General features: G+C 36.2%; 1 protein-coding gene across 1 annotated transcript in view; it reads left to right on the forward strand.

The window, feature by feature from the left end:
- Positions 1-5,141: 5,141 nt before the first annotated feature.
- LOC150108756 (pikachurin-like) overlaps positions 5,142-23,646 on the forward strand; it is a 172,548-nt gene continuing 154,043 nt past the window's right edge. Inside the window, exon 1 of the mRNA XM_090390518.1 lies at positions 5,142-5,232. Coding sequence (XP_090246644.1) covers positions 5,142-5,232 — 91 coding nt within the window. The remainder of the gene's footprint in view (positions 5,233-23,646) is intronic.

Here is a 23,646-nt window from a genome sequence, read left to right on the forward strand (position 1 = left end):
ATTCTTTATTGATTTTAAACGTAAACTATTCTGAATGTTTATCATCTCAAGTTCTACTTCAGCTTGATTTATATCAAACAGCCCACTAATTTTATTTGAAATTTCTGTGATGTTCAGGTTTTCTTGAAATGGATTATTGATAAAAGATACAATCATTTCAGTTTTATTAAAATCTTTAAATCTTGAATTTATTTCTTCCTCAACTAATTCTATTTCACGAATAAATTCTTTTAAATCATAGCGAAACATTTCTTGATTTTGTTCAAAAAATTTTAATAAATATGGGAGATGTCTAAATTCGCGGTCATTTATATTTTTATTTAATAAAAGCAAGTATTGTTGGAAAGTTTTTATTGAACTTAACATGTCAATTAAATTTTTATCTCTACCTTGTAACTCTAAATTTAAATTGCTTAATTTCGTACAGAAATCTACTAAAATGATAAGTGTAACAACCATCTTTTATCACTCAATTGTGGATAAAAAATATCTCCTTTTGTTTCAAGAAAATTTTTATATCGTTAATTAATACAAGAATTTTTTCTAAAAATTGACTTTTGCTGAGACAGAGAACATTATTGTACAACAGAAGTTCCCTGTCATCATCTGCCTGTAATTTAAATAACCGCCGTTGCAGGGCTTTTCCTCGAACAGAATTTACAATTTTAAATGTAATATCCAAAACAACTTTTGTGTTTAATCTTTTACTACACAGTACTTGTTGGTGAATAATTCTGTGGTACGTTAAAAAATCTGGATATTTGTCATCGTTTTTACATAATGAAATGAAGCCTGATTTACTACCTATCATTGCAGGAGCACCATCAGTAGTATTAGACACAAGTTTAAAAAGTGGAAGTTTGTGTTGTTTCACAAATTCATCAAATGCCGAAAAATGTCTTCTCCCCTAGTCCTTCCAAATAATGGTATACTTTTCAAAAGTTCTTTACTTGAATAATCTTGAAATACCATGCAAATAAATACCATTAACTGAGCAATATTAGTTAAATCGTTTGATTCATCAAATTGTAATGAAAACGCAACACACTGGTGAATGTCTGACATTAATCTGGCCTGGAAACTTTTCTCCGGCAATTGGAACGCTTCCTTTGCAATTTGAAACCTTGTCTGCAGCCTAGAAGTAGTCTCTCTCTAGCTACGTCTCGAACCGAGAAGCTCTTTTTCTGGAAGCGGGAAACTCCTCTCTCAAGTAACGTGGATCAGGGCAGTCTCTCTGACGGCGACTCTGGACTGGAAGGCCTCTTGTCTGACAACAATTCTGGAACCGGGACCTCTTCTGCTTGCTTCAGTCCATTTTTATTAGGCCTCCTCTGAGACCTCGCATGAAGTTTGGCAACTCCCAAAGAATCGGTATGAATCTTTCATCTTAAGTTTCAAGTTCGGCACACCTTTTGTTCTCCTCCGCTTTCTTTTGATTGTAAGTTGCCAGCCATCGGAAAGTTGTTTGAACTCTTTCTGACTGACTTCGGAGATGTTTACACTTAGAGCCTGCAAGCCTTTCTCATACATACAAGTTTCAACAACAATCTTTCTAATGCCGCCATGTACAGCTTCGGAGACAAAACCATTGCCTTTGTTTTTAACACTATAACATATTCTTATTAAAGCAGTATACACAGCTTCAAAAGAGTTATTTACAAAAACAGATAATACGAACTATACCGAGACAAACAAAGTTTATTTTTTTACAATATTCACATGAGACTTAATCTAAGTAAACAATCGATGTAATGTGCTTTGGAATATTTAATATTTAAGCTTCAATCGAGTTTTTACACTTTGCTTATAATCGTATTCACTCGGCTCGCTGTTTGACTTCCACTGATCCAAATTAATTCATTTACTCGGACGTATAAGAAAATTACTGATTTGGCAATTTTAACGAAAAATAAATAAACAATAGCAATACACTTAAAGCGAATTAAAAATAATACAAAATAATGATAAATAAAATATTATGTTTTCAGTTTTAATTAAATTTGTAAGTAAGGATGCAAGATATCGACCAAAAATCACTTCGCGATCGACGGGTTGAACACCCTTGCTCTAGTTTATAAAACATCTGCGTCGTAAGTATTCAGTGACTAAGAAAGTAGATCACACTAGAAATATTATAGTTGCTTTGGATACCTCTTCTAGCTTTGTCGTTTTAATTTATTTTTAGAATGGCATATACCAGAACCGACTTGTTATCTGAGGACTTTGTTGTCAAATGACCCATCTTTTATCGTTTAAGTTATGTATTATTTTTGAGTACTCTCTCGTGTGCTCAAAACTTTGTTTCAGAACGACGAAACATCGAATATGGAAGTAAGACAATAACATAGAAGTAGCCAATGTTTAGTCTATTCAAATAAGGGAGATAAAAATTCGCAACCCAATCACAATTTCACCCCTCTCTCTTAAAAATAATAGGGAGAATTAACAGTTAACTCCTTAACAATTTAGAAGTTCACTAGTTTTTGAAGGAAGTTCATTCAGGGAGCACCAATGCAGATTTCACCACTCCTCACCTCAGTCTACAGGGATTCTAGTACATTAACTCCGGAATACGTGCCATGGAAGGATTCGAGAAACTTCCGCAGTCGCTGGAGATGTTTCTAGATATTTGACTGGACCCGACAAAGACGTCCTGTTGTCTTCTACTTCTTGTGACCGAGTGGCCAGCTTCTTCTCTGGCTGTTCACTGTTAAGGAAAATGGCTTTGTCTCTTCAGCTTTCTCTACCAATACAGTAATGTTCCGCCCTATACTCTATCACCCCCCCCCCCACACACACACACCTTCATCTTATATATAAATGCCTTTCTCAGATCTTTTGCAGATCATAGCACACTCGATTCTTCCTTGTCATTCGACAAACTTTACAGTGCTCAAACATTTCAAGCGTGAAGATTTCCAGTCCACGACCGATCGTTATTGCATTTTCCATTGGAATGAGGACGATCCAGTCATCTTCATTGCAACCGAAACATAGTTCGTGTTTCATCTCACCAAAAAGATTTCAGTGCACCTCCCATTATTTTTGGTGATTTCTCCAAACCAGATGAAATTTCTCTTCTCGATCTAGCAATGACTTATAAGGATTCCTGGAACCCTGTCTAGCTAGAAGAGTGGTTGGCGTAACTGTTTTCAGCCCGGACATCGAAACCAGTAACATAAATAATCGGAGTATTTCTTTGTGTACAGCTTGGTTCATTGACTAAAAGAATGAGCTTTTTTTAATCAGTCTGATAAAAATTGATCAAAACTTTTTGATCAAAATGAGCTATTTTTAATGAATTCGCTACTTCATGAAATGCCATTCATCAATACCACTGGCGAGTTACATTTTCCAGCTTTCACGGAAAGACTTGAAAAAATACGTGCGATGCTTTTATGGATTCAAAAATTATTAACATTTTTATTATTATTTTGTCGTAGAGCAGGTGGAAGAACGACGAGACATGCACCCTTCGGTTAGAAGAGACGTTGGTTCGAGTCTCATCATGACGCGAAGAACATGACTTTTTCGATAGAAGCGTCACGTGACCTTATACGCCTTTCTCTTCCGAAAACTCAAGGTTTTCTCCCTTGAGTTTTCGGAACTGCCGAAAACACAAACTGCCGTAGAACACACAGTTTATGCTTTATTAAGCAACATTAACACAAGCAAAATTAACAGACAAAATGACTGCAGTTGGTAGTAGATGACGTAGTGCTGACAGTAGATCATTTGTATAGTGTTCTGTTGAGCAGCCTCTCACAAGGAGATTTGAAACTTCAAGAAGGTGTGATAATGACAACCACCTCATTAAAAGTGATTTTGAATAAAACATAAACTAATAAGATGCATACATGCATTTCATACCTATTTAAAATATGTACGAAACCCGTGTGAATTATTAATGAGGGAAAACATCAGTAGCATTTTCGTTCATTTATTTATAATAACTAATGATTAATTTGAACAGCTCTCCTTGGATCCAGTAATTTCACAGCAGGTGGATAAAAGTAAGTATAACAAAATACGATATTATATATATATATTCATGTAACTGTAAACGAACCGAAATGACACTTCAACGGCCAGTTAGTTAATTAGTTTGCAGAACAAATTAACCTAATGGATAATGATTAGCTGGATAGAATTTGTTAACTATAGCAGCAGTAGTAGTAGTCAACGATAAAATACTGAAGTGTTTTTTTCTAGTTAGTTCTGCTCACTATGAGAAAACCTTCTTTGGATAAAACATGTACTAATAACATTCTCTCTCTCTCTCTCTCACACACACACACACACACGCAATATGTATATTTTATCAAAGGGAGTGAGAGAGAATAGAAGAGTCTCGTTACTATACATACTGCATACTGACACCAACAGCAAGGGATTTTCAGTTGAAGAAACGATGCTATAACTGATGCTCCTAATGGAGCATCACTTACAACAGCAGTGTCGGAATCAATGTTACTCTCAAAGAACATGCTCTGAGCTTCAGTAACTCATTCACGCTTAAATACGTCTTGCATTGCTCAAATGTCCAATTAGTGTGATACATTCCTGTGGAATTTAACTAATTAATTCCTAGATCGTAAACGACACCGGAAAACTAAGAAACCCCGGAACAGAATAATAAATGAAGATATTTTGGAACACATGTGTTCTCCGTAGTCATTTCGCCCAAGCTGCCTTCCGTAACTGACTTTATTTATTATCTCTTTTGACCATTGTGACAGCCATATATCATATTTCAGTATATCAACAGCTCCCCCTACAGGTAATAATAGATCGATCCGTTCCTTTCTCACGCAGACGCACGTACTCAACAATCGTCTGTTAGGAAGCTCGTGCACTGCAGCTGCTCCTGTCGGGGTAAATGGCACGTTCGCCAGCAACGCAGTATTACACCTGGTAGAGAAGAGACTTCTTCCGGATTTGCAGTAACTGGGATATTTTGTTCCTGCACAGATGTGGACGCAATTCTCGCTCGACCGAGTGTCCTTTGCTTGCATGATGGTGGAAGGACTTTAAGATACGAGCTGTGGTGAAAAGTGCAGCCTCAGAAATCAGTTGCAGCCCAAGAAGTTGGCGGACACAACATGGCTTGGATGATCTCGCTCGCGATTAACTTGTACATCATGTTCCTTGTATCAGTGGCGTGGTTCCATGATCGCGGTGATGCTAGGAAACGTGTTCAGACTTTAGTGTCATTTGAAGCTGCTTTTCAAGGTAAGCGAGGCAGGTAATATTTATATTTAAAAACTTCCAACTGTGCTGCTTGTCTGGAAAGGTAAGTCACTCGCTATAGTTATTTGCATTTTGTTTGCATATTTTCACAATGTCTGTTATTTGCTTCCTGATAGCGAACTGTTGGGGAACTAAAATATAGCTAGATAATGATAATTTTACAATCAGGCATTGCTCGATTCTACCAGTGATGTTTGTCATGCTCTCATAATATTTGTACCTTAGGGAATGAACTTCGATAGGGTGCTTTTCTAAGAAAGGACATTTTTAGTATGTACAATACAACTAACTTGGCGCTTGAACTTATTTGGAAAATAAAAAAAAATGAAAGCTCCCGTTTCGTTTTTATTTTTATATCTTTTATGCGACTGTTGGTCGCACCAGTTCAGATGATAACTGTGGACACGTATTTTGACTTATGGGGAGTTCCTTAAAACAGATAGCAAATACAGCGTGCTATGTTTATTAAAGTCAATCCTAAAGTCAGACATTTCGTAAAGTTTATTTACCAAAATAATTTGGGGAGTGCACCCTCATTAGATGTAATATTTATTATTATATTTTCTGTTCAATGGTCATAACTGGTTAGAGAATGCTGTTGGCAACTGCATTGAAAAACAGTACAGAGAGAGAGAGAGAGAGAGAGAGAGAGAGAGAGAGAGAGAGAGAGAGAGAGAGAGAGAGAGAGAGAGAGCAAGTTGACATAAGTGTTTTATATGAAGTAATTTCCTAATGCAAATATCAAAAATATGTTTATACTTCCCCGTAGAGAACTTCCTAAATAAAGCAATTCCCTGGGAAAACCTTAAACACAAGATAACGAAAGGTGGCTTCCCAGCAAGTACACGATTATTGCAGGAAAGCATCGATTTCGAGGGCTGTAATTTTATGTTGCATAAATAAAATAAAAATGGTAATAACGTGTGTTTATTTTTATCTAGTTGTATGACATAGCTGTATGCTTTCATTCTTTAGTATGCTAATATGCACGCACGAGATTTTAAGATGTACGAATGCTGGACTGAAACGAAATGTGATTTCCATTATCCGTTCGTTAATTTAAAATATTTTCGTTTCGCTTTCACCACCTGATGTAGGTTGATAGTACAGTAAGTTCACCCAAATTTAATGTAATGCGCTATGATAACATTTTTTATTGGAACTTAAATGAATACATTATTTAGGTTTACCTTTTTAAATATTAAAAGACTGAACAAATAATGTAAGAAAGAAAATAAATCTTTTAGGTTTTTATAAACAGTGGGTATGAGTCTGAAATTACCGATTTAAATATCAGACTGGAAATGTGAAACTGCAGCCCTGATTTGAATCGACACATGACTGGATTAACAAAAATCCAGTACTAAAATGCATATAAGTTAATGTAATTAGCTACACTTCTGATACTGCCAAATATAAACAAATAAATAAACATAAATAGAAACGAAAATATATTAAAATGCAAATACATTTTATATAAATATTTCCGGTGACAGTTGCAGAACATTTCACAAAATATGCGGACCGAATAAAACAACACCGTTTACGTTGAACGCGTTTTTTCTTTTATTATCGTATTTCAGTCACCGATTTTATAATCATTGCTTTGACTACTCGGCTATAATATGGGCACAGTTTTATAAAATTAAAAAATCTAATGCGTTTTTATTCTGTAAATGTGGCACTCTTTTACCTTTTGAAAATCGGTGGGTAGCCGGTGTTCACCTTTGGTCCTCTCCCAGGATGAGGCGCGCATTTCTCAGCGTATTAGGTAAGAGGCGATATTTCCTGAACCTAATCAGTACTTATTTGTATACATTGTGTTCTAAGGTTCATAAAAATGAGAATCATAAAAATAAGCCACATCGAGGCCTTTGACTCACTCTTCAAGATTTAGATGAAAAAGCCTACCAGAAGTCTCTTGTTGGTGATCAAACTCCCTTGGTCACTAAGAAGATCTTTTTACAAACCTAGCATCATTCATTAGGCCAAGCGACCGTTTAAGTCTAAGTACTTCTCCTGTCCAAACTTAATTTTTATTCGGATACGGCGATGATTCCTATATTCATAATCTGTTACAGTTTGTCTATTTTGCAGAAGACAAATCCTACAACCTCCTTACGAAATGGTCTCACTCACTTTCAAACTCAATAACAAAAGCTCTTATAAGTATTTTTCACCTCATGACGAGATCCAAACGAGATTAAAAAAAATCCTTTTTCGACTAAAAGGCATGAAATCATTCTACTTTTTGAATAATTTATCGCGCCACTTTGTCCAAGAGATATTTTATTTGTTGAGTCATAAGCGCGTGACTGCTTAATATTGTTACAAGTTTTCCCGATACCTTGCTAAATTTTTTTATCGTCCGTTACAAAACATGACGCATGCGCATTACATCGAGCGTCATATTTTAACGAGTTCGGGACAACTGTGCATTAACATCTATGAGAACATGATTGGTCGAAAAGAAATATCACTTCGTCTTGTTGGATGAATCTTAATTTACGAATATTCGCCGTTAATTAATCGGAGATTAAATACTTCCCAGGACAGTGCTTTAATTTGTTGTTTAATTCCCAGGATGAAATACAGGGCTCGAGGGAGTGGCGACATTATTACGAAAGAGATAGATAGAGAAAGAGAGATAGCGAGAGAGAGAGAGAGCAACATTAATAAGGCCGTTTTTAACGCAAGTTCTACTTATCATCACGGAGAAACGAAGGGTCCAAACCAGAAATGCTTATAAAATACGCCAACTGCGAACCGATTATTTATACGCCTCACAAATCACGAGCGCTTCGAACGTAAGTTTTCGCATTCTGCTCAATTACGGTACTGACTTTCAAAGAAGTTTCACAGCGAAATGGCTTGGAATATATTTCATTTTTACTTACTTATTATTTATTTGTTTTAAATTTGTTAGAGTATGAAATTAGTGCAATTTTATGCTTAAATGATGTTGTAAATAAAACAGAAACGCAAAGAAAGTTAAACTTACCAATACATACATTTACATATTTTTGTGGTTCTCGGTATTATCGTTTCTGTTACTGCGTTATTTCTGTTGTTTTCGTGTTCGACGTGTAATCTATTGATTTCCTTGTTATTATAGTTCTTCTTATTTATTTATTTTCATTTAGAAAAGGTAATTTGTGAATATTAAGGCTGGAGGTAGTGTCATCGGTTATCATTTTTTGGTGGTTATTGGCATTAGCGTTACTGGTACTGCGTTTGTGGTAGTGTTGTGATATCGTCGTGCCCCAATAGATATGTTGATTTCGCTGATTTTAAAAGGTCAGGCTAACTTTAGAGGGTCGAAGGCCGAAAGTGTTTTTCATATTTCGTTTTTCTGTAAGCAGTTCAGTAACTGATTTAAATATATATATATTATTAACTGATTTTAAATATACATATATATATTATATATATTAACCGATTTATATATATATATATATATATATATATATATATATAAATATATATATATATATATATATAAATACACATATATATATATATATATATATAAATACATATATATATATATATATATATATATATACATATATATAAATACATATATATATATATACATATATGTATATATATATACATATATACATATATGTATACATATATGTATATATATATGTATATATATATATACATGATATTGTCTTCCTATAAGTAATGTGATATTTCTATTAGTGTTTCCAAATATCATTTGCTGTAGTTAGTGAAGGGATTCATGTGCATGTCACTTTGCTTTGTTGATTTCTCGGTTACAGGTAGTGTTCTATAGGAAAAGTGTTCTCTACTGATACCCAGGATCACCAAGAGGCAACTAACTAAGATCACAAAGCCAGTCTATTATATTTATTACTTTAGTGTGTTCTCCGTCCAGTTTGATTTCTACTGAGACTCCAGACTCCCCACAAATTAAAAAAAAGAAGAAGAAAACCTTTCGCCTTATTTGGAGAAAAGCTTACTCATTAAATAGCATTCGTTTTTTTGCGGGATGCTTGTAAATGCATTATAAAATTGAGATTCAGTTATTAGCCTACTACTCTTAAACTTTTTCTTATTATTATTCTGTTATTATAGTTAGAAATGAATGTTAGCTTGTCAGCATTGTTTACAAATGCGAACAAGATAACATTCGTAAAATATATTGTGAAAAACAATACAAACTGAAATTTTCTGAAAAGAAACACACTTGCATAGTATTAAATATCGTCTAAAAAGGAATTTTTAAGATTCATTTTCATTTTGTTTCACCTCAGAATGAAATCTTAAAAGTTAAATTGCATTAGGACGTATCGCTGATCAGCAAGTTAGCATCAATAGTAAATACCTGCATGTCGAATTCCACTAGTTCAGAGAGGAGCCGGCAGGCAGATTAATTTGAAGCCATCGTTTCTGACTACTTCTGAATCCGCAGCTTATATATATATATATATATATAGAAAGTTTTTTTTACCTTGGTATACTATACGTTAAAGATACCAAGTAATTTTATAAACTTGGTTTTAATCCTTTTTCTCAAGTAAGCAAACAGATAAGTAAGTCAAGTTTGCGCCTGAACTATTCAGGTGTTCGTGGTAAAGGTGGAGTAAGATCTGATCACTTTTCCTTATTATCTACCATAATGCAAAGCACATCTCCTTGCGGACATGTATGATGCTATGCATTAAGGGAGGGGCCACCACCCAGACCGGTTTCGACCTTTATCGAATCTTCAAGTGGAGGTCAAACTCCAAAAACTCAGCGTTGTTCCCCTCAGTAACAGGCGCACACTGCCACTGAGAAGAACTCTCAGCGTTAGCTCTACCCCATGACAGGCTCACCCCACCACCGAGAAGAATCGTTCATTTGCTCATATATCATTTGAGGGGTAACAGCAACAGCCGTGCCTCAGTTAACTTCATGGGATACAGCATTGCAATTCATAACTCAAGATTCCAACCGGTTTCGACCTTTATTAAGGTCTCGTCAGTGGGGGCAAGACCCTTAAGATGCCAAGAATGAAGTAATGCAGAACTTATAAATTTTACCTATATATATATATAACTCATATTGACGTTGCTAACACCGTGCTCAAACATATAGGCCATCTAATGGCTATCACTGCTATTTGATTCGTAAAATTGCGAATTAAGATATTTTACATTCTCCACTTTGACTGAAAAAAGTGACTTAAAAATGAAATATGAAAGACCTGCGACAAAGCTTTTAGAGATAGCGCATTCTTTGAAATGTATGTATTAACGTTTAACTTTAAAACAAATGGAATGTGCAGAGACAATTCATGCATAACGACCCTAACATATATCAACGAATTGGCATGAATAGTGGTGTAGCTTTTTTTGTTAGCAGAAAAGACATCGCATCATTTTTTCCCTCCCTGGTTTTTAAACTGATACGTTACCGGATATAAATAGTCCTGAGACATGTGACGTAAGTATTATTGGAGATTGTGAGATGGCGATTTATATACGAGATGGTCTCTGCTACTTTGCACCATTCTTTCTCTTTGATGCACACATTTCTTGTATTTTCTAGGCCAACGATATTGCTTTTGAGGGAGACACTTTTACTCGCTCGCTACTAACATCTTTCTGCAATGACTACGTGCCAAGAATGGAAAATGGAATAGCACGCGATAAAGACGAACAAAAAATAAAATAAAAATGGAGGTGTCTGAACATTTCATAAGTGACAATGTTTTTCAAGAGAGATTGAAAGTTCAAGATTTTCTGTATCGGTTTATTGAAAGTAACCACTTCCATTTAAAAAGAAGAAAAAGAAAATATTAAACTTCATCTGGGGGATTCATTTCCAAACGAACTGAATTAAGACTGACGTATTTTTTTCTATAATGAAAATCAAATATAGATAGACTGCAAATTTTTAGATCTATCATCATCATCATAACATTAATTACGTAATTAAGTAGTATTAATTACATAATAAATTCGTCTGTTCCGGTCTCATTATCCATCCAATATCCTTTTTGAGGTCTACCCTGCCTTCTCTTTCCAATTGGCTTATATTTTAGTAATTGTTTAGGATGTCGTGTGTTGGCCATTCAGTTTACATGTTCAATCCATTTTTGTTTATAATTGTTTAGTTTTTCTTCTATCTAGATCTATCGACATTAATATTTAGTCTCTGTAGCGTTTATACTGAATATGTAGTGCACGCGAGCAACCGCGCGTGTATTCTTTGGAATCTGCTGGTAGTGATGAAGATTCTTTCAACGAAGGTGCTAAGAAGAAGCCTTAATATGCGACACGTGTTCAGCTTCTATCAGCCTGGACTATTCAACATCATAGCGATGAATTTTTACATGATGTTGTCATCTCGTAGGTGATGAATTCTGAGTCTGCCATTACATTTCCACCATAAGCACATGAGCTCGAAAAGAAAGTTTGACATCCTTTTGGAATAATAAAGTCTCTCAACATTCAGCACAGGAAGGAATTGTTTTGACCAGTTTACTGCATAACAGACAGCTCTTCCAAATGCCGAACCAATAGCAATAGGTTGCTTATGTGTGCTGCCATTTCAAAGAAACATCAATATTTAAAAACGAAAGGAACAAGTCTTATAAACTCAAGGAGCTATGAAAGTTCGTCCACGGAGCTTTTACAGACATCCATGCCCATACACAAGGGATTCGACCTGTTGGTGTGAGCTGGCCGAGTGTTAGCTTTGCCAACTAGACCAGCAATATTTGTAATATTGCGGTATTTGCTGCATTCTGGAGATTCCAGATCATAATATCACTTGGTCACGCAGCCGATCCAGTTCAAAACATCTTCAATGCCACGGGTGAAAGGCCGCTCTTTATCACCCTCGTTCAAATCATCATTGACTTCGCATCGACTCCATTTATTTGGTCAGTTGAAAAGATCATTACTGGCCAACATTTGAGAAGCTAAGGCAAGGAAAAATCTGTGTCCGCTCATTAATTTTTGTGCAGCTGGGCTCCACATTCGCACTCTACGCCGGAGGTAATAAAATTCGTGGAACGACGGAACAGCAACAAGTTTGGAGGGAAGACCGAAAAATATTCCATGGATTCTATTTGTATATTCCAACATGATTATAAAAACCCATATTTGGCAAATAAAATGCAGAGTAAGAGCAACTGCAAAATAACGCACAAAAAAGCAAATATATGTGTGTGCGTGTGTGTGTTATGTGTGTTAAAATAATTCCTAAAACATCCATTCAACGCTCATGCTAAAGCTGTTCTGTATAAAAGACGTGAACAGGTGGCAATGATTCCACTTCAGATGCAAGGTAACTTATGGAAAACCATGTGGCTACGAAGAACTCAACTTTAAAAATGTAGAGTAAATGTTTACTCTGCGGATAACCACTGATGTTGCAAATTACCGGCCACTTTTTATAGAAGAGCGAGATGTTCTTATCCTAAGAACGATGCTCGCTTGCTTTGTGCAGAAAAATTGAACTTTTTTTTAAGGAAGCCGTCTTAGTTTTTATTAGTTACAAAGAGTTACAGTAGAGGGTGTGTTTTTAAGGTTAGAAATTGAACAAGAGCTATTCAACATATAAAATGTATTGAACGTTGTTAAGAATGCTATTTTTCACCCTCCATTCCAAAGATGCGCTGTAATTTTTTATTTCGTAATGAGAGCTGCTTGGATGCCAAAACAATTTGTTGCTTAAATATTTAGCGTGATACAACGGATATAATTGAAGTACGCGACTGCAGCAAATTATTATAACAGAAAAAAGATACTTTTGATGTGTTAATTTTGTCGTGCTTGTAGTGAACGTGTGTCAAAGTGCTAATGACAGTTTAATATTTTCCCCGTAAATAAATATTAAGAGTGTCACTAGTACTTTTTTATTCTGTGAATTTGCTGTCACTCAACGTATAGACTTTGACAAAATCACTCGAGTATAAAGATATTGCCGCTTTACACTTGATTGTCAAATGAATTAATAAAATATGAAGTCAAACAAACGGGAATTGATAAATGTTAAACCAATTTGTATAACGTATCGCAGAATACTAAGGCATTATAAGGTCTTCTTTGTTTTTAACTTTTTCACTTTTATGCCTTTAACATCTACACTTTCTCATTTCCAAGCTTTGTATTTTATTTATGAATTATTATTATTATTATTATTATTATTATTATTATTATTATTATGCCAAAGCCATTAATGAGGAAATCATTGCTCGAATCATCTAATATTTTCAAAATACTACCTAAAAAAAGAAAGAAAGAGAAATAGATCGAAAGAGAAAGCTCCAATTTAGTTTGAAGAGATAAATAAATAATTTTATGACGGTTTTGCATCATTTTCTAGCTTACCTGAATAATGAGATTGGTTGGCACATCTGAGAAATCTGACAGTACTTTAATTTGCACGCTATTACACTTAAACTTCAATTTATACTTATTTTTTTTAAAAAGTTCTTTATAGTTCAAAACTGCACACCATGCCAGATATTCTTTATGCTATTAATTAAATTCTTTTAATAAATTAGGCAGAGTACTGGGAATATTATTGAACACTTTCCAACAAAAGGTAAGTCAGCTGGGTTTCCTACGGAGGAGAAGTGTTTTCCTTTTAGAACTCGGACATTAAATCCCTTAAAATAGGCAAACTTGCATGAAACACATAACCAATAGTCACATTAAGCCTTCGTTGCTTCGGCTAAAATTTCAATCAAACAAGGTCTGAAAAAATATTTTTAAACGTGTTTAAAACATTAAAACTCGCATCAGTTAACGATTAAGTGTTACAACTTTCTAAGATTAGTAGACGTCCTTAAAATGAATAAAGTATCTGGGCTGATAAAAGTCTGTTATTTCCGTACCTTCCAGAATGAGATTTTATAACAGAATAAATAATTTTAACTTTGCGTTCTATCTGCTGTGTAAACTGAATGATTTTCTGTACCCAGTTTCCAATTTCCTAATTCTGCAACCCCCCCCTCCTCTAATTCAAATTTTCGAAAAAAATGAAAACTGGCAGTTCGTTAGTTTAGCAACCAATTAGTGTGACTTTTTAAATTTCGTTTTAAGGAGAAGTTTGATTTCGCTTTCATCCAGTACCGAGAGTTAACATTTTTTTTTCGTTTAAAAAGAAAGTTGATAATCACGTATATCACATTAGTGATTTCGTTACTAACATTTACGCAACTTATTATACAGTATTAATTGCTGTTATTCTTTTTTAATGAAAGATGTGTAGAGTTATGTAATCTTATCCAATATTCCATGTTTAAGAAATTTATGCATGCACACACACACACACACACCGATATCAAAACAGTCATTTGAAGAGATGTCGCGATTTCAAGAGATTACAGATCCAATTAGGAACTTGAAAATGTCGAATTCATAAACGAGAGAGAGAGAGAGAGAGAGATAACGGTATCCATTAACATTATAAAGCCCTTATGATCGCCGAAAAAGCTAATGGATTTACGCTGTCAACTACGCAGCCGTCTGAAAACGTCATTTACATTTGGTCATTAGACTATAGTTTGAAATCCAATGACTAACAACTGAGACTCGCTCCGAGTCCTTCTACCTCTCTTATCCTCCCATTCTGATGTGCTTGTTTTGCGGGATGTAAAATCAACCGGGATTTCCACTTGTATCCTGAACAGGATTCCAATCCGTCTTTTCAAGTGAAAGAAAAATATCGCCGTGCCCTCCGGACAAATAGATTGAGTGGGAGAATTGCATTACTTATAGATTACCGTAAAGTGAACTATGGTCGTGTCAGGAAAGAATGTACTCCTTTATCGTTAAATTTCGCTGTCGTGCGAGGATTTTTAGCATGAAAATCTTACATGAGCGAGCATTTTTTACGGTGAATCCCATTGGCAAAATGCTCTTGACTTACACAGTACGGTGAGAAGGCTAAGAGGTATATAATTCGAGTATATCATACTATAGAGACTAAAATATGCAAATTCTGCAAGCCACTTGAGGCTTCCAATAAGCAGCGTGGTAACAAGGTAGTCTCACATCTGACGAGGAAAATCAATAGCCTACAACATAAAGGGTTTTTCTTACACTCACTACATTTCCATGTTTCCATGCAGTTCAAATCTGCATTCTCTTAGTTGCAGAGCGAGTTCACTATTTCTGTCAACTATTCCGGCAGTACCAGATCAAAATCTCAAAAAAAAAAAAAACATCCCATAGAAACTTTCCTGAAAGTGATCGGAAAAGGATCATGAAAATTTATCTGCAAAATATTTTAAGGAAGAAATCATGTAATACATAAATAAATAATGAAGTAACATAACTGTTATAGAAATAAGCAATAAAAACAGTCCTCTCCCTATTCACTGAAGTTTTTTTCGAAGGCTTTATTTAATCTAAAAATCTCTGTATGCTCTTCCGTAGGATCAATGTTTCTTAACCGCACAGTTTAAGAAGCTGTTCTTCAGTATTCGAATGTATTACATCGTGGAAAATCAGATAACCTCGGAAAGAACTACGCAGCGTCAACTGCACAAAATGAAAAACGTTTTAAAAATGCTAGCAAAAGAAATAACGTAAAACGTGGGGAAATGCGAAGCGCACAATAAATGTCAAAGAAAAATACATTTAATATAGAAAAATGTTTCGATATTAAATGCGAACATGTTTTTTCCCAGCAGATTTTTATTATTTATATTGGATTAGGGTTTAGGAATTTCAGATTCGCCCACTAAAGACATCCACAAACCCTCACGGCTTACTGGACAGAGAAGGAAAGCTCTGTCCACTCGGCCAACCACAAAAGCATCGTCAACATGTCAAAGGAACGTACTAAAAGGTCTTCTGCAATCTTTTCAAAAGTTCTGTAAATTATGTAAATCGTAATTCAAAGTATATCCATGAGGAATAAATAAAACAAAAATAACAAGCTAAGGAAAATAAATGAAGACAACTAGATTAACAATAAAAAACTCAAGACTCTCTCTATGACAGAAGTGATGGAGTCATAAGAAACATTGAAACAGTTAAGAGTAGTCGACGCGATTGGAGCCGATATTTTTGTTCCACGCAAGGCTTAAGAGAAAGAATTCAAATTGAGAACATATCGAACACGATGAGGAGATAAAAGTGATACAATTCGAGTTTCGTAAAGTAAACAGATATAAGATAAAGTATACGAAAAACCGCTTATTTAGAATGTAATTTCGAAAATTAAAATGATTGTAAAAGCTGGACAGGGTGAAACTAAACGAGGCAGATGGAAACAGATTATGAAAGAGGAACAGAAAAGAACGAATATTTCTAAGAAAAAAGGAATTTTTACCTAGATGCTTTGTAAAGATGAATCAGAAACATGACAAACGGACGGTATCACGGAAAATTCAAACGATTGAGAATATTAAATTTTAAGTAACAAAGAACAACAGAGAAACAAGATTAACCACTGGATTTCGCATCGTCTTCCCCTTAGGCTGTTAGGCTTAGTGGCCAGTCATGGTAATGTAGGTTGGCTTCATAGAAACCTAATTGAAGCTGCAATAGGGCTGTTAATACTATCTGCATAGGTTAGGTTAGGTTAGGTTTATAGTTTATTTGGCACAACGACAACACAGGTCATACTGTGCCATACTCAAGGTCACAACTATGCATAAACAGAAAATTGTAAACAAAATGTCTGTACAAAAATCTAGTTCCACAAAGCAGCATCTCTAAGTAAACAAAATTGCTGCAGAGGGCACAGCAACACACAAGGTCAGAGGTTATTACAGTTGTACAAAAATAGTTAGCAATATAAGTTAATACACAAAATACGCAACACCAAGCCAAGGAGATCTACATATATATGTAAAATTATAACAGATGCTTTTACAGCAGTACAAAAATAGGCAAAAAGGGATTACTGTACAATATGCATGGTGAAAATTAAATTTAGCAATGCAGTAGAAACAGAATTTAGAATACATATGAACAGCATTACTACTAGAAGGTAAACAAATAGGCAAGGTGTCCTACAGCAATAGAAGATTAGTCGAAAAATAAACTAGTAAATAAGATGCATACACAAAATTTATGTTAAGCAATGCAGTATCTACATATAAACAAAATTACTGCAGAGGTTTCAGCAGTACATAAATAGATAACAGTACAGGTTAACATATGCATATACAAAACAAGTCAAGGAAAGCAGTATCTACATATAGTAAGATTACAACAAATGTTATTATTATATACTAATACATAATGAGTCAGAAAGGAATTATCATACAGCATGTATGCATAAAAGGAAGGACAGAGAAAAATTTACCAACTAGCGAAATGTAGAAATAAAGCAGCAAAGGATATCGTACATGTGAGGCAGATCAAAGACGCTGAAGGAAGAGTATTATGGAGGGATGTGGACATAAGAAACAGATGGACAATATACTTTGAGGGACTTTTGAATGAGGAAAATGCAAGGACTCAAAGAGAAGATGGGAAGCCTTCTGAGGGGATGGTGCAGAACATCAGTAGAGTGGAAGTGACGAAGGCCATGAAGAGGATGAGGAATGGAAAATCGGTGGGCCCCGACAGGATTCCAGTGGAGGCATGGAAGGCACTGGGGAAAGAAAGAATTGATCTGCTGTGGAACCTGTCGTGAAAGTTTGCCAACAGGAAAATATACCCGAGGAATGGAGGGAGAGTACTCTTGTCCCATCTACAAGGGTAAAGGGGATGCACAAGACTGTAAAAATTACAGAGGAATAAAGTTGATGTCCCACACAATGAAAATCCTAGAAAGGGTTCTTGATGGAAGATTGAGGAAGGAGGTGGAGATTGCAAAGGAACAATTTGGCTTCATGACTGGTAGATCAACAACAGATGCTATCTTTGGGTTACGGCAGATGATGGAAAAGTTTCGAGAGAAACAATGGCAGCTATATCTGGCATTTAGTGATCTGGAGAAAGCGTACGATAGAGTGCCAAGGCAAGAAGGCTGGAGGTGTCTGAGGGAGAAGAAGGTTCCGGAGAAATATGTCGGGTTGGTGTGGGAGATGTACAGAAATGTGAAGACAAGTGTTCAGACCTGTCTGGGACAGACAAAAAGTTTTCAAGTAACAATTGGCTTGCATCAAGGGTCAGCATTAAGTCCGTTTCTGTTTAACATTGTGATGGAGGTCGTGACGGAGGAGGTGAGAGAAGATGCGCCTTGGACAATGTTGTATGCAGATGACATCTTGCTGTGTGCAGATTCAAGAGAAGAAGCGGGAACTAAACTGGAAAGATGGAGAAAAGTACTGGAAGAGAGAGGTATGAGACTGAGCAGAAGTAAGACAGAGTATATGTATTGCGAAGTGGGCTGCGGCAGGAGACAGATCTGGAGCTGGAAGGAAATGTCATCAGGAAGGTGAGAGACTTTAGATACTTAGGTTGAGCAGTGGAAGAAGATGGAGGATCTGAGAAGGAAGTGAGATGCAGGATACAAGTGGGTTGGAGAAACTGGATTGAGATGGCTGGAGTGTTATGCGATAAGAGGGTGCGGATCAATCTGAAAGGCAAAATCTATAGGACAGTAGTAAGGCCAGCTATGACGTATGCTATGGAAACTGTGGCCCTGAGGAAAAATAACATCAGTAGGATAGAAGTAGCAGAGATGAGAATGCTTAGGTGAATGTGCAGTGTGACCAGAAAGGATCGTCTGAGAAATGGCTATGTCAGGGGAACAGTGAAAGTTACGAAATTAGGAGCGAAAATACAGGAGGCAAGGGTTGAGATGGTTTGGTCATGTGATGAGAAAGGAGGACGAATATGTGGGAAGAACGGTCATGCAGATGGATGTGCAAAGAAGGAGGAAGCGTGGGCGGCCAAAGAAGAGATGGAGGGAGCTGGTAGAAGAGGACTTGAGGATGAAGAACTTGGATGTGGTGACAGCCCAAGACAGGAGGATGTAGAGGAGACTCATCATCAACAGTGACCCCATTTAAGTGGGAGAAGCTGCAGAAGAAGAAGATATATGCATAAAAATTAAGTTTAGCATTGTGGTATTTATACATTAACAAAATTACAACAGGGTGACACAAATACAAGATCAAGGCCTACAGTAATACATAATTGGTCAAAATGTAAACTAATGAATAATATGTATGTATAAAAGTTAAGTTAAGCCATACAGTGTTTACATATAAGCAAATTTACAGTCAAATGTGTCTGTACCAAACTATTCTTTCTAAAAATGAAAAACATCGTGCAATTTGCCTGAGTCTGCTAGCATTTCCCTAAGTGTAGATTAGATAGGCTTGGTTAGATAGGTGAAAATTTCAGTCCCCTCTCATGTAAATATTTGACAATCTACCAGAATATGATGAATAGTGAGATGTGTGCTGAATTTTTCACATATAGGAGGGACATCAGCTCTCAGTAAATGAGAATGCGTATGGCGACTGTGACTATGTGGAGCCTAGCAGGGACAACCTCCACCCTTCTCTTTGTACGTTGACTTGAATGCCAGTGCTTATTTTCAGGTTTAATGTCATATAATTTGTTTTGTCAATGTTTTCTGCAATGTTAACTCCCACTGAGCGATTAGCTTTGATCTTATAAGTTGTCTGTAGTCTGTATATGGAACTGTCAGATAGAATGTGGAGAAGGTATGAGCTGATTTAGCAGCTGCATCTGCAGCCCCATTTCCCTTAATTCCGATGTAGCTGGGAATCCAGCAGAACCGAACATCAAAATTAAGGATTTTCATTTTATGAAACAGGTGTAGCACCTCATAAAGTACTGGATGTGGACTATACATAGGAGAGGAGATAGCCTGTAAAGAGCTCAGTGAGTCTGTGTAAATTATACACTTTTGGTAGTAGTTGTCTTTTATATGGACAAGTGCAAGTTGAATGGCATGTAACTTTGCAGTATAATTACTGCAGTGTGGTGGATCTGATTTGAGATAATAATGTCAGGAAACACAGCCAACAGAGGTGTTAGTTCTTGAACTATCAGTATAGATGGGTAAGAAATAAAAGTGTGCTGTGTTAGACAACTGCAGGTAGATGGATGATGGGTTATAAGATTTCTGTAGCTGACAAAGTGAGAGGTTGCAGGATGGTGTGCAAACTTGCCATGGAGGAATGCTGTTATGTTTAGTGTAGCTAATGTTGTCAACATTTATACTAACAGCTTGCATAGTTTCTTTAAAACGCATACCAAAAGGATGTATAGCAGTTTGATGTATGTGATATTGAGCTTCCCAATGCAGAGAGAAGATACTATTCCATGTGGGGTGATCTGGGAGAGATTTTATTTTTAGGGCGTAATTAAGAGACAACTGTTTTCGTCGAAGTGATAGAGCCGGTTCATTTGCTTCTACATAGAGGCTTGGAGTGGGTGAGGTGCGAAAGGCACCAGAAGCTATCCGTATACCCTGATGATGGATGGAATCCAACCCTCGTAGGTAACTCTGTCTTGCCGAACCATGAACTTGGGACCCGTAATCCAGCTTTGAACGTATAAGTGCACGATAAAGATGGAGGAATTAAGCTCGATCAGCACCCCACCCAGTAGTGGATAGAGTGCGAAGGAGGTTCAAAGTTTTTTTGGACTTTTCTCTTAGTTGATGAATCTGTACTAGAAATGTAAGTTTTCTGTCCAATATGAGTCCCAAGAACTTGGTCTCTGTAGGTACTGGAATAACAGTATGATCCATTCTTAATTCAGGATCTGGGTGACGAGTGCGTTTTCGAAGAAGTGTACGCAGACACTTTTTTTCTGTTGAAAACCTAAAACCATTATTAAGAGCCCACAGAGAAACATGATCAATTGCTTGCTGAAGTTGTCTTTCAATTACTCTCATGTTACGTGAGTGACAGTAAATTGTGAATTCATCAACATATAGAGCATTGTCTACAGTGGGAGGAAGCTGTTCAGTAATTGAGTTGATTCTAATAGCAAAAAGGGTTACACTTTAAAACAGAGCCTTGGGGAACACCTTGTTCTTGAAGATATGGTCGAGATACCATACTTCTCACTCTGACTTGGAAAGTTCGTCTGGACAGAAAGTTTTTAATAAATACAGGGAGGTGTCCTTTGAGACCTAGGTTATAGAGGTCTTTTAATATGCCATATCTCCAGGTTGTGTCATAAGCTTTTTCCAATTAAAAAAAAACAGAGTCAAGATGTTCTTGTTTCAGAAATGCATCTCTTATACAAGTTTCAAACCGAACTAAATGGTCTAAAGTTGATCGATGTCTACGGAAACCACATTGTGTATTGGAAAGAAGACTGTTGCTTTCTAAATACCAGAGAAGTCTGGCATTAACCATTTTTTCTAGTATCTTACAAAGACAGCTGGTCAGAGCAATGGGTCGATGATTATTTGCTTGTGTTGGATCTTTTTCTGGTTTTGGGATAGCAATGACAATTAACTTACGCGAAAAATTTGGAAACTCTTCCTCTGCAAGTATTCTATTGTATAATAAGAGAAGAAGATCCAAAGAGGATAACGGTGGATGTATCATTTCATAATGGATGTCATCAGGTCCTACTGCACTAGGGTGAGATTATAGGAGAGCTCTTTTTAGTTCCTCCTTGACAAATGGCTGATTATATGGCTGAAGAATGTCAGTAGAAAAATTAAGCCTTTGTTTCTCTTGCTGCTCTTTCAGTATTAAAAATTCCGGAGAATACGAAGTTCTTGCTGAGATTTTAGCAAACGTTTCTCCCAAAGTATCTGCAATAGCTTTGGGATCAGCAAGAACACTTCCATTATAGTCTAAGGTGGACAAACAATGTGTACTATATCTGCCTTTCATTTTACGGATTTTATCCCACACAAGTTTTGGACTGGTCACTTGATTAATTGATGTAGTAAATTGGATCCATGATTGTTTTTGACTCTGACGTCTCACATAACGTGCGTTGGCTCGAGAACGCTTGAAAGCAATTAGGTTTAATGTGGTGGGGTATCTACGAAATATTCCCCATGTTTTGTGTTGATCTTTTTTGGCTGTCTGACATTCAGGGTTCCACCAACGCTTTGGGCAGAATGGAAACCGAGATGATGTTTTCGGGATGGAGGCTGTTGCTGCCTGGACAATGTTCTATACTTTACCGCTTCATTGATAGATGTTTGGCTGATAGTATTAGCATGAAATTTTGCAAGATGAGAAAAACTATTTCAATCAGCCTGGTCCATTTTCCGTATAGGTATTCGTGTGAGTGAACATGGTTCTTGTGAGGCCATTGTGCATAGAACAGGGAAGTGATCGCTTCCGTATATGTTCTCTTCAACGTCCCGTGTGAGCAGTGGAAGAATGGAAGGGGAGAAGATTGTAAGATAAATTGCAGAATATGAACGGGTAGGCATATGAAAGAAAGTATTAACTTTATTATTTAAAAGGGAGAGGTTATTATTATCAAGGACTCTTTCAATGATTCGACCTCGTCTGTTAGTGTTGGCACTATCCCACAGAGTACTGTGGCCATTAAATTCACCCATCAAAAATATGGGTTCAGGCAGTTGCAAGATAAGATTATCAAGATCAATTTCATTTAACTCAGCATTTGGTGGTAAATAAATTGAACATACTGTAATAAGGAATCCCACAGAGAGCCGAATTGCTACTGCTTCCAGAGTAGTATTAAGCTGGACATGGTGGAAAGGAATATGACTGCCCACTAGGATAGCTACTCCTCCATGAGCAGGACCACCTCCAGATTCTGTCCTTACGTACAACAGTGAAATTACTAAAGGTAGGGTCCTCATTGGGTCTTAAGTACGTTTCCTGTAGACAGAAACAGAAAGGTTTGTGTTTCTGCAACAACATCTTGATATCATCGATATTCTGACGAATCTTACGACAGTTTCATTGTAAAAATTTTCCTATTGTCTTGATTTTATTGACTTGTCTGGTTTTGGAAGGTTGAGGACTTACCTTTGTCAGATTTATATTTATCCGCTGTTTTAGGGAAGTATGGACGGCCAATGTCCATCTCTTACTGTGGTAGAGTGTTCAAAACATCAAATGGGTTAGGGTCAGTTGGTAGGTTTAGTTTGCTTTCAATCGGTACCGAGGTATCCATTTTTTCTGCGCGAGTGTCTGGTGGTTTATCTTTGAGTGATATCTCCGCTATAAGTTTTTGACAAGTGAGTTCTCATTGACTGGGACCATTTTTGAAGTGGAGTAAGGCCATAGGTGTTGTGATTAATGTGCTCAACAGAGAAGCACTTGCGATCATAAAGTTGAGGTATGGTGAAATTATCAGATGATGGAATAGACATACATGTTTGAGTTGCTGTTGGCACTTTTTAATTGTTTCTTTTTCAACATAAGAGGATCTCAGAACAGGTGCATTCTGATAGGTTACGTTTTGTTCTGTTTTAATATTTTGTATCTCTTTTTCATCTTTCCATTTCTGACTGCACGAGAGTAAG

This window comes from Typopeltis vanoorti, chromosome 3, assembly GCF_054136105.1.
Source record: "Typopeltis vanoorti isolate ZY-2024b chromosome 3, IOZ_Tvanoo_1.0, whole genome shotgun sequence".
NCBI classification, from domain to species: domain Eukaryota; kingdom Metazoa; phylum Arthropoda; class Arachnida; order Uropygi; family Thelyphonidae; genus Typopeltis; species Typopeltis vanoorti.